Below are 12,855 nucleotides of genomic sequence, written 5' to 3'. Positions count from 1 at the left end.
ACCGACGGCAATTGGACAGTCAACCCTTTTATCTGGGCCTTAAATTGGTATATGCCAAGAGCATATTGGACAAGTCCATCGTTGGACATGTGATGCGAAACAAAACCATGTTTGTGAATTATTTCGGATTTCCCTTGAATATGATCAACTGCAATTGACGGGTTGTATATTTTATAAGGCTCTAAAATGGATACATAACATGTGAAAATTATTCTATAGCAAAAGAGAAATTAATTAAAGGGCTAAATTTCAATACATATCTGATCATAGAACCAACATTGGTAACCTTCTAAGCACCCTGTGCTTTTTATTGCGCTAGCTTTTTATTTTATTTATTCGATCGACTACACAATATGATGTTGTCGTCTTTCGATACAAGCGATATTGAAAGAAGGGGAATCAGACCTAGGAGTAGTCCTATTGGCCTTTATTTTTTATTTTCAGGCTGCACTGCTTAGTCATTCTAAATATGCTTCTGGTTGCATAGATAGAAGGAAACTAAGAAGAGCAATTAATGAACCTAATTAAAATTGGAGAGCTAGCAGGAGAGATTAGTGCCAGGATCAACGCTAAGTTGGGTGCAATAATCAGTGTAATAGTTGATGCGGGCTTGAACTAGGTCAGGCCGTTTGCCATCACATTCTACAGCGCCATTAATAGCTCGAATTGTGGCTCCAAATCCTTGACTTATAACTGGACGAACATTGGTTATCCAATACCACAGGGCAGTCTTGAATGCAAGAACGGGGTCTGAGGCCACGCTTTCTGGCGAGTTTAAGCCGTCGAATCCAATGCTGTTTCCAGCAGCTCCATAGTTGTAGTTCCATGTTAGTTGGAGCGGTCCACGACCATAGTACTGTTTGTTGGGGGTGCATGGATAGTTTGGATAGTTTGGATCGCAGTAGGTGGCTTTGTTTATCTCTTCTATGTAGCAGAAATCTGATTTAAACCAGACAAAAAAGAATTTGCTTGTTAGGGTATTAATAAATTAACTGTCTTCTTCTTCTTATATTTTTATTATTATACGGAAACGGAAATTACAAAGTGAAAACCTTAGGACAAGAAAGCCCAAATATGTCAAAAGATACGTGTCTTGATTTACAAAGCTACAAATGATTAAAAAAAAAACAATAATATTGTGCTTATCATTAAATTTATTTGGTAATTACTGATCTAATTAATCACTAAAGATTGTATCCTAAACAAAGGGTGACAATATGCATGATACCAAATCGAAAGCACCATATAGCATGTAGGTTATCATTATATACAAATTAAAGTATAATAATGAATTAATGATGATATTCACAAGAACTTACCTCGTACTCGTGTATATAAATCTACTGAGTAATGGTGATATTCACAAGAACAAAAATCAAGCTGATAAATTGTCCCAATTCATAAGCATCGTATGCTAGTAATATATGTATAGAGAACTTACGCCCAGTTTCATGAGTGACATGAGCAAAGAAAGCTGCGATTTCGCGTTTAGAGTCGTCAGCCGTACCGAACCGACCGAAATCAGAATATGAGTTGACAGCATCCAGAAAAGCTTGTCGTGTGTAGAAGTTCTTCCCAGCACAATCTGCAGCAGCCTGGTTAATGATCCCATCAAAGAATGCCTGGGTCACAACATCAGCCACCGGAGCTTGAGCTCTTACATTTCTGGGCAGGGCTCCTCCGGCTACAAACACAAGGGCAATGAGGCTTAGTAGTCTATAGCTAGCCATTTTTCTGTAGGGATATGTATGGGTAAAGGATGAGAAGTGAAGGTTCAGATGAGTTGGGTATTTATAGTGAAATTTGTAGCTGTTCTAGAAATTTATGCACATCTCTTGAGGACACGTATGGTTTGAAATTTTCATGGACCTTGACTTGTACACAGCAAGACGTAAATTATTGGTTTCTTTTCTGATTCTGAGTAGATCTGTTGATGTGTATCTCTTCCAATAGTAAACCATCGTTATCGAGTTAGGTATATTTATACCCTAGCTAGCCAATCTAGTCTACTTCTAGAACTAGAGAAATTCTGACCGACAAAGTTAATTAGGTATTTTAAATTTGGAATTTTATATACCGAATACTCCAAATCATAATTTTGTATACAAAAAGCTATTTTCATATACCGTCCAAGTTGACGAGACCTTATTATATTATTAAACTATCAATTTATCAAGTTGATTTTTTGTTTAATTGTTTCGTCCATATTCACAATCTGTAACAATATAATAGGATAATAGAAGTGGAGTCTTTCTTGATTTAGCATGTCCTTATTTTAAAAAAGTGTGCACGTCTTTTCTGAGAATACTCCCAAATCAGAACTACACATAGTTTAGGATCTCCTTCAAGGGCTGCCCTACTATTAAGATCTGAAACTATTTGATCATCTAAAATGTAAAATAAAAAATAATAATAAAGTTCGTTAGATAGAACAAAAACAAAGATACAGATGGGATGTCCTTGATTTAGTTAATCAATCCAACTAATGGAATCAATCCCTCACTTCATCAGTTAAGTGCTTAAGTGGCAATTAGTGGCGATTATGGGTCCTAAATTTTTAGGGGGGTCGTATTGTATCTAATCCACACTTATAAAGATTTTTTTTACGTGATTTACTTTCATTTCTTAAATAATTTCATATAATTGATATAAAGTAAATTATCAAGAGTTTTGTTATTAATAATTAGCCTTAAAAGTATATGAAAGTCATACATTTGATAAGCTTTTTAAAATTATTAACTTTTTGAATACCACCAAACTTTTTAAAACTTTTTAAAAGTCTACAACTGAATACTAAACTTTTATAAATTCTTTAAAAATCTAAATCGGATACTTCTAGACTTTTAAACTCCATAAAAGCCTTTAAATTTTGAATTTGATTATTTGGACTTTTTTTTTTGCGCCATGCGTGTAAATAAACAATCAAATTCATTAATGGTTAAAAAGGTATAAAAATATATAAAGGAAAACTGAAAATAAAACACACCCACATGCGTCATGCCCCAACTCTGCCAATGACAAATCTTCACACGTGGGTTTTCCGCCTTTTTATCCCCTCGTCGCCAGCGCCTCAAGTGTCGTAATCTTTTATGCATATTTTATATGTTAAATCAAAAGGTAATTTTATTATTTAGTAAAAATTGTCTTAATTTTAATATATATAAAATTAACTTATTAATTGATATTTTATAAAAGCTAATCAAGTAATGTAATTTTTTTTTAATGTATATTTCTTAAAATAAAGCATTATTATATTATAAGTAATCATTAGAAGTCATATCTCTCTCCTTGAATTTAAGAGCTCCTAAAAGTCTCCTTATTTAAGGAGCATTGTTGAATTAGAAAGCCCATTATAAATATTCTAATAAGAAAAAAGAAAAGAAATCAAACTACTTATCATAAGAGATGATTTGGCAAGCTCTTTTGCAAAAGCAAATTTGAAAACGATCTGGTGGTATCATTAATTGCGGATGTCTGTTTCCTTGAGTCAAGAAGTATTGGATTGTTAAAACTCCATTCTGGTTGACTCCTAGTATTACGCGGCAACATAGATTTTATTATTATTTTGTCCTGTGTGTTATGTGTTAATTTTGTTGTTGATTCAACTACACACGCTTCTTTTTCAATAAACTAAAATAATTTTGTTGCATCGAAATTATCTGGTGCTTGTGAATGAGATCGCTTGCCGTCACTTGAGAGAGACGTAAACATTTCTTTAGATTAAAGAAATCCGTTTATCGCGTTTCTGAAAAAGAATAACTCAATTAGAGACTAGTGGTCAGATTAAGTGAACGATGAACTACTTGCAATGCCAAATCTCAATATACATGCATCTAAAAAAAGACTACTAATTCTACAAGTTAACATACCAACGGGATCTAGTTTAGTAAAAAATAGTATTAACTTACAGACTATGTGTGAGAAATCTCCTTGTTCTTATAGTTTAAATCATCGTTTGTATTAAAAAGAAGATAACAAAAGTTAATTTTCTTTTCTTTTTTGGAACAACTTGTCAAGGTTTATTAATGCTATGCATATTGAGTTGGAGTGCCACTCCTAGGCTTAGAGCGGCCCTGGCCCCCCCAAATTTTTATCTCTCCTCTATTATATTATATATAACATATAAATTTTATAATAAACCACTTATAATTTAAGTTAAAGTTTCCTCTAAAATAAATTAGACATGACTAAATTAGAAATATTTAAATCTAAATATGTAATTATTGAATACTTAGATATTTTATATACTTGTATTTTCTACATCAACCACCTAACTTTATAATTCTAGCTCTGCCCCTGTTGGAGTACCCTGTTGCCCATCTCAAACGTCATGCCATTTCATAAAGTTGTCAAGAACCATGCCGAGCACGGCTTCACAGAATGTTCTAAATTTTGTAACAAACTTGAGAGAGTAGCCTTTGTTAAATTTAAACATTTACCTACAAAAATGTATATCCAAAAGAAAGAACCACATCACCTATATATATTCGTGTCTCCAAATGAACTTCGGAAAATTGGTACACCAATGCACAATAATAGTGATCCATTATGCTTTTAATGGATCATGGACCTTGACTATGTAAGTCAGACAAAAATCATGTATGGTTTAAAATTGGTTTTTCAAATTTCCAAATTACCTAGATTTATTTGCCTTTAATGGTCAATAATCTTGTTGGTCATTGTTTCGCCTTCAACCACTATTTATTCAATTAGGTATTTAATCACTCAAGTTCACCTAGAATTATAGAAATTTAGGAGTTGATTTGTATATGTGGATTAAGCTAGTTGGCTACGGTATTGAGCCCGTCCTTTTGCATCCAAGTTTAAATATCCTTTCATGTAAATTAAATTAATTTATAATAATTTAGACTATCACTTTAATTTAAAAAATATTCATAAAGACTCAGAGTCTTATAATAATAGTGATCCATCGCAACCCCACCCCAACCGCTATTGCACCAAAAGCTAAACACCCAATTTTTTTAGGATCAATATTTTTTTTATCATAGGGGTTAATAAAACGTTTTGTAACGGACTTATATGTAATTCGAGTGGTTAAAAACATCATGTATTCAATTTTCTTCTCTATCAATTTCTATTATATAAAATAATAATAATTTTAGACATTTTAACACGGTAATGACTGAATTAAGCTCAAATTAAAGGGGAGTAATATTTCACTATATATTGCTCTGGGAAAAAAAAAAAAAAACATTCTAGATGCTTGCTTGCTGGTATGGTACTGTTATGTCAACAGGCGGCCCCATCAATTGCGGGAGCCAACTAGTTTCAGCGAATCAATAAGCAGTCCGTTGACAGTTCATACGTTTCCGTCTATTTGTAGCACGACTGTGATTTACTTTATTAATTTCTTAGGGTAAGGCTAAATATTAACCTTTCTTTTATTTAATTATTTTTTTGTGGAATCAGTCCATTGAGGACATTAAAACATTCCAATTTTCTTCAAGTCGTGGCGGCTTGAAAATGTCGTTGCCAGACATGAACAATCGTCATCAAGGCAATGCCAAATTTTGTTAGTTCTGAAACCAATGCCGGTCAAGATCGATTGCTTATAAATATAGCAAATAATTCGACTTTGGAAATATAGCAAATAATGCCGGTCAAGACTATGTACTGTATTCATAAATCCATCAGGACCATTCTATTTCTGTGGTGAGCAAATTACTTTGGAAATAATCAGATCAGTCATACTTTGCGAAGCAACTTTGGTATGCATGTCATTAGTTTACTAAAGAGTACAACTAAAAATATTTTAGGCTCACGCACCGTATGGCGCGTTTTGCTCTTCATATTGAGACCTCGCTTACTTGATTTGAGGAGACTCCAGATTTTATTTTATATGTATTGTTTGAGGAGTCCCATATTTTATTTCATATGTATTGTTTGAGGATTGTAACTTGTAGTTTTTAAGGGTATGTTCCTAGGGGGACGGGGTGGTCAATAGGGTCAAACGACTCCTATGGACTCCATGGAAATAAGCTTGAAGGTCCCCTTGAGTTGACTGTGAGACCCCCATGAAATACCCTCCACCTGTTTGATATTTGGCCTGAAGAAAGGGTTGTTGTGCGAGGAAGAAGAAGAAGAGCAGCGCAGCTTTTGGCCCACTTTTTTTTAAAAACACCCTAGCCAAACGGCATTAGCGCTTAATTTTTTTTTAAAGACTGAAACAAAACGACGCGTCGTTTTAGCCTAGCAATTTCTTTTTTAAAAAGACCTAGCCAAAACAACGTCGTTTTGATCTATATCTTTACAAAATAAAAAAACAAAACAAAACAAAAAGTTTCCAAAACTCCTCCACTCGATCCCAACCTCTCCAAAACCCTCATTCTTTTCTCCTCAACCTTAAATCCCCAATCTCCACCTCCCCCCAAAACTTTTAACCCCATCTCCTCTATTGACTGCTGCCACGCCAAAAAAAAAAAAACTTTTACACTGTGACCCTATAAGGTAAGATTCTGGGTCCGTCATCTGGCACTCTACTAGAGGCCATGTTTCTTCTCCCAGGTTCAGTTGAGAGGGTAGGCTACGTAGTAGTTGACAACCAAAATGCCCATTGGTGTAAAGGTACTTGCCTAATCCTCTAGGACTTACCCGATTTTTGTACTTGTTTCACTCCTCATCATTAATAAACAACTATCACCTTTGTGTCAATATATATATATATATATATATATTCTGCTTCTCTAAGTTCAAAGTCACTGGTCATCCTACTCTGTGTTTGAAGTTTGCTTTTATTCTATAACCCTTTCAAAGTCTTCCTATATACTGTTCCTTTTTCTCTCTGGTCCAAATAATAAGTCCTAGATTCCAAACAATAAGTCCCAGGTGAGGCATGAGTGGAGAGAGAGAGAAAACCCTTCAGTTCTCAGGAACCCTTGAACCAGTTATAGGATAGTTAGCTCTTCTTCTTACCCTTTGTAAGAAAACCAGTAACCTTTGTCCAGATGAGTTGCCTTTTTAGAACAAACTCTTGTAACAGTAGTAGTTCTAGAGCCAGCATTAGTAAACTCCTAGAGATAGTAAATGAAGAACAAATAGAATATGAAACTAGTAATGAAATTGACTACAAATATTGGAATATCTCCAAAGTCCCTAGTCAAGAAATTTACAAGAAAAAATGATCACTTTCAAGTTTCAAAAGTACAACCCATGTGAAAACAGTCGAACAAGTCTATGCCTTGAGTAAAGAACACGAAACATGTCAATTGCTAAACCTTGAGTCAATAAAGAAACATAAGAATGATGGAAACAATTTCCTTCACATTGGTCTTGTCCAAGTAGCAGTCAAACCCCTTACCAGGTTAGGACTTAATGCCTCCATTTTACTTTGCCAATGTGATGCCAGATTTACTAATTTTAGTGATAGTACCCTAGGAATAATTGAGGCAAGCCTGTTTAATGGTCCAATTCATTTCGATTGTTACCCATATTTCACAGTAAGCCTTAGTGATCCTCACATATTGAAAACTTTAACATTAAATATCAAAACTTCAGGGTATAACGTCTTACTAGGTACCCAACCCTTAGTTTTAGTCTATAGAATTTATTATAAAGTCACAGGAACTAATATGAATTTCCAAGCCCTCAACAAAAGTCCAAAAGACCAAACCTTACTTATTCAAAGTAGTAAAACTGATGCCAAAATTAGAGCTCCCCATACAATCAAATAGTCAGAAGTCACTCTACCTTTAGATTGGACGCTAACCACATAAAATCAGCCTACTCCCATTCAACATAGTTGATAACTCGTATATTTATACATTTATATCATCCATTTCTAGTCTATTTGTGATGTTTTTGAGTTAAACTTGTTGCATTTTACCTTATTTTGTGTTAGTATGCAGTTGCATCTACTTTAGGATCAAGTTGAAGGCAAAAGAAATGAAAACACGCCATTTTTGGAGCTGACCCTTGTTCAAACGTGGAAACAAGTTTCGTAACCTGTTTTGAAGTCCAATAAAGAATCCAAGGCGAACCTGGCTTGTTTAAAGACTAAGAGCAGAATGAGGAAAGCAATGAGGATTTCTAGCCTGATTTGGAGGTGCCAAATAAGGCAAAAACGTGCAAAATAAAGGCTGATTTGTTAGGATCTCTTTGGAATATCTGGCAGCCTCTTTTACCCCATAAAAACTTGCCTTTTAGCCACTTTTACAGACCCTATTTATTTTGGACGAATTGCACAACCCTCGAACTACTTCTTGGTTATTCTCTCCTTTCATGCACACTAAAACCCTAGCCGTTCCATATATTTCCACCATCAGGACTCATCGCAGGAGGTTGTTCTTGGAGAAGTTCAACATCAGAATTGGTTCAAGGGTTTCCTCTCATGAATTTATTTTCACTCATGTCATTTATTTTCATTTTAATCTCTGTGAATATGATGTGTAACTAAATTCATAGCTAGGAATTTTGATGTAGCCTTGCAATATTGATCCATGTTTCTAAGTGTTGAGCCAATTCTTAACAAATAAAATGAGTTATTAAAAACAACAACTTTAATTCTCGCAAGTGCACGAACCGTTTATAGTATAGCTTATGTAAATACGAGGTCGATCCCACGGAAAATGGTAACTTGGTTCTAAGTTAAATTACTTAGAATGCTAGAAAAACATAGAACAAAGAAACTGACTAACTAGCTAAAGGCAAGGTCAAATTCAACAATGCCTCTTGCTAATTACTCAAGGTCTAGGACAGAATCCTAGCACCACACACGCACTTGAAATGGGTGGTTTTGTTGTTGAAATGAAAAGAAGAAAGTGAAATGAAAAGAAGAAAGTGAAATGAAAGTGCTCGAAAGTAAACACTGGACAGATTGTGAAATAATAATTGAGAGGTGTTAGAGCCTTGGAATCCACCACTAGCTTTCCTATCCAAGTTATGAATGCATAGAAATTGACTCAAGCTTCATCAACAATAGATTATCGCATACAAGCCTATGGTATCTAGGTGCAGGATGCATGATTCTCCTAAGGCATGTAATTGTGCATGGTATCTACACAACACGTGATCTCTAATATGCAACCTAAGCATGGTATCTACTTAGAATAAAGCATACAAGAGTCATTAAGCTCTATGAGAATATGATAATCACACAAGCCCTAGAACATGGTACTGTCCTAGTCAACCTATGGTTATTAACCCCTTGAATGATTCTTAGGCCATTCATGTGTTGCTTGTGAAAGGAGAGTAGAATTGGTGAATCTAAACCCCTTCCCAACCTGTGCTAGATGCATAAAATCCTAGTTAGCTACTCCAAGAAAACATACATCAAACACATAATAAATTGGAGATTAACAACTTGGTAATGAAAGCAAGGAAATCAATTAACTATAAAATCATCCATAACATTGAATATTCATGACTAGGGCTTCATCCTAAGCCCTAACTAAATGGATTAGTTAGACATAACTATGAATAAAGAAAATAAGAAATACATGGATAGAATAAAGAGAAGAGAAGAACTAGCTGGCAACAATGTAGTTCTGAGGATGACTCCAAGCTCTCTTCTCTCTTTGTGGTGAATCTGAATATGTGTATGAGAGAAATGGATGAAGTGAAAATGTGTATCTGACTCCCCTTGAATGAGTGTGCATCTCTCTATTTATAGAGTGCAATTTTGTCCTCCCCTTTGGTTGGTGAAGCACACCTCTCTTAGCTGCTCCGCTTATACTTGCCAACTGCTCCAGCTTCCAAATACATGTTTTGGTATGGTTTTTTTATGAAAAGCTTGACTTTTGTTCATATTTCTGAGTTCCTGAGTTGATTTGACTCCCATGTGTGGCTGCCCATGTATAGCACATGGCTCTAGGGATGTAGTCACATTAAATGTGATGGCAGCCAGCATGACATTTTTGTGAACTTGGTTCAATATTTGACGTTCTGAGGGCTCCAGATTTATCCAATTGGGCTGAAATTTGGATATGTTATAAAGTAGGAGAGGAAGTTTGCTCTCTTATTGTGGATGATTTTCGTTGGGTAGAAGAGGCCCTATTTATAGCCGCTAGAAGCCATCTTTTTCCAAGAAACCCTAATGACTTCCATCCCATTTTGCAAAGTCTTTCCCTTCCTTTCTCCCATCATCCCTTCAATCATCCTATTTTAGTAAAATCTACACTGCTCAGATCTGAAGAAGGAAAGAAATGGGTATACATGCTGGTTCGAAGGGTGGCTCCTTGCGCGCTAATATCTTTTGGTCCCTTGGATGTTTTGCTTGAAAACTTGTTCCTTCCTTCCCAGCAGCTCACGTGGTCTTCCAAGCTCCTCCATGGCTTTGTCTTTCAGCCAAATGTTGAAACCTTTGCTGCTTCTTACTTCTAATTGTATGGGCTTTCTAAGATGGCAAGTCAACCTGCCAAACAAATGGGCTAATCTCCTCAAGTTTTGGGCTATATTGGTTAATTTTAGTGGACCATTTTGGTTGGGATATTTTCTCTCTTGTGTGACCTTTTTGGGCCTAAGAAATAGGCTGAGTTCAGAGGCTCCCAAGCGACCCGGAATCTCAATTTCTTGGTCCATCAATGGGCCTCATGACAACTCATTACCATCTATACCACTACCCACTCAAGCAAGCCTCGGGTATTTTATTGGCTTGGGCCCACTTAGGCTTGTAGCGTGGTTAGGTGTGACATAATAATTTCCCGTTTGGCATGGCATGTTGCTTGACATGTTTTTTAATTATGATGCTTGACGAGATAATTAGCATGGATTTGTAGAACGAAAGCATTTTATAATCTTAATCTTGATTCCTAGCACGATGGATTATTTATTTGGCATGGCACGCGAAGTGTGATTCGTGCGTAGCGGATTTTTGCGATTTTCTTTTATTGGAAAAAAAGGCATTGTGTTTTTATAACTTTTGGGTTAAGAGTTTTATGTGATATTTGTTGTCATAAAAAGTTGGAGAAACTAAGTTTCAGTAATTCAATCATAATCATTTTATTTTCGAATGCCCATTAGTTCAAACCAAGGTGTAAAATATCGATGGTATTGAAAATATCGGTAGTTCAAAAACACGAAAATTTTGATGAAAATATCGGAATATTATCGATATCGAAAAAAATTGAATAAAAACCAAAGAAATTGTAAGAAAAACTCGGAAATTTTTATTGAAACTTTGGAGGATTTTTTTTAGTCAATTATCTATTAGTTTATCACAAAAAATTGGAAGAAAATTCATTGCATGATGGGTTTAACTGATTTAAGTTGATTATATAGTGAACTGACAAACATTGTGAGTGTAGAAAATATGTAGTAATTAATGAAAGAAGATTAAACACACCATAATCATTTATATATAATGATTTACTACAATATTTTACACTTTATACATTACATGGTAAGATACATGTTTGTGCAAATAATCTCACGGGAGAATATTCGCTTCTAGATCCTTCAACCTTCGATCTTCCTTCTCTCTCTTCCTCGATTCCTGTAAAACAGATTGAGTAAATAGACCACACCCGGTGTTAAAGGCCCTCCGATGCCTAAGTTAGTTCGAGTGTTTGTAGGAAAACAATAGCTAAGCAAAGGGTACGGAGTAGTGTTTATGTAGGGTGTGAACCGGGCGGCCGGAGCCGTGTGTGGTGGCCGGAGCCGTGTGGAGAAAATATGGAGAGTGGAGAGGGAGAAAGAGAGAGCTTCGGGTATTAGGAGTAGGTTTAGATGTACCTTGAATGATGAATGAAGTCATCTATTTATAGGAGCCTCGGGGCTAGGGTTTCGTAGAGAATATGCTGAGTTTATTCTCTACCCAAATTCGTAGGGATCGAGTCGGACTAAGATAATATCTAATTAAATGATATTATCTCTTTTTATGGAGATAATATATGAGATAATGACATTATCTTCTCTTTATTAGGATAATATCTTAATTAATGATATTATCTTATTAAATAAAGATAATATCATGTTAATTAAGATATTTATCTCAATTAATTAATTGGCCAGATAAACTGGTTCAATTAATTAATTAAAAGAGATAATCTTCTTTTCCACGTGGCGAGCTGTGATTGGAGACGAAAATATCTGCTCCCACAATACATGAGTGACTATGAGGTTCAAATTTTTTAGTATTTTCATCATCTCTACATGTAGAGTAAGAGTATTGTGAGTAGTCATCAAATGATAAATCTCCGAAATAGTTTTCCATATAATTGTTAACATGTCACTCATATGGATTCGAGATTGGTTAACGTTATCCATAAGCAAAATCATTTGAAGATTGAGTCTCAGATTCTTTCCATGAGCCGTTTGATTCCATCCCAAAAGGAAATGTCAAAGATTCACATTCTCATGTGAAAATCTAATTCTTGCAAAAATAGTTTAAAACAATATAAATATACATATTTTAATATATTATAACAAAAACATATGCAACATGGTGGTTAAGGCATTGAACGAGTGAAATGGTAAGGGTTTGAATCCCCTTTGGGTGTGTGCTTTGTGTTTTTTTTTTTTTTTTTCCATTACATCGATTTTTTGATATTTTCGATATTATAGCAATATTATAAAGATATTTTGACAAAATATTGCTGAAGTGTGAGCGAAATTATTGACATCGATATTTTTCGATATTATCAATTTTATACGATACGTGTATGGATATGTTCCGAAATATCCGTGACATAAAAAAAAGATAATATCCTCAATATTATTGATATTTTAGACTATGGTTCAAACTATAGTTTCGGGTCGATTGAGAGATTAACAAGGGCACATAATCAAATCACCTATGTAGCACCGATACAGAGTTGCAACTTGCAGGGGTATGTATACGGTATTCCTACATCAGATGCAACAATTGATATAATCGTTGACTTTCCTGATACGATGAAG

At 34.8% G+C, this 12,855-nt stretch overlaps 1 protein-coding gene across 1 annotated transcript; it reads right to left on the bottom strand.

Moving 5' to 3' along the window:
• Nucleotides 1–208: 208 nt before the first annotated feature.
• Nucleotides 209–1,772, bottom strand: LOC103322437 (endochitinase EP3-like). The gene is made up of 2 exons (XM_089047229.1): nt 1,442–1,772; nt 209–939 (listed from the first exon to the last, which is right to left on the bottom strand). The coding sequence occupies exons 1-2, from the start codon at nt 1,728–1,730 to the stop codon at nt 539–541; spliced, it is 690 nt and encodes a 229-aa protein (XP_088903355.1). The 5' UTR covers nt 1,731–1,772; the 3' UTR covers nt 209–538.
• Between the last annotated feature and the right edge of the window lie 11,083 nt (nt 1,773–12,855).

Source organism: Prunus mume, linkage group LG2 (genome assembly GCF_029339155.1).
Source record: "Prunus mume cultivar Tortuosa linkage group LG2, ASM2933915v1, whole genome shotgun sequence".
Taxonomy (NCBI): domain Eukaryota; kingdom Viridiplantae; phylum Streptophyta; class Magnoliopsida; order Rosales; family Rosaceae; genus Prunus; species Prunus mume.
This window is presented reverse-complemented; position numbering and strand designations above follow the sequence as displayed.

Coding starts and splice junctions, on each gene's coding strand:
- LOC103322437 (XM_089047229.1), bottom strand. CDS start 1,730: ATGGCTAGCTATAGACTACTAAGCCTCATTGCCCTTGTGTTTGTAGCC. Junction 940..1,441: donor TGTCACTCATGAAACTGGGC/GTAAGTTCTCTA, acceptor GGTTTAAATCAG/ATTTCTGCTACATAGAAGAG.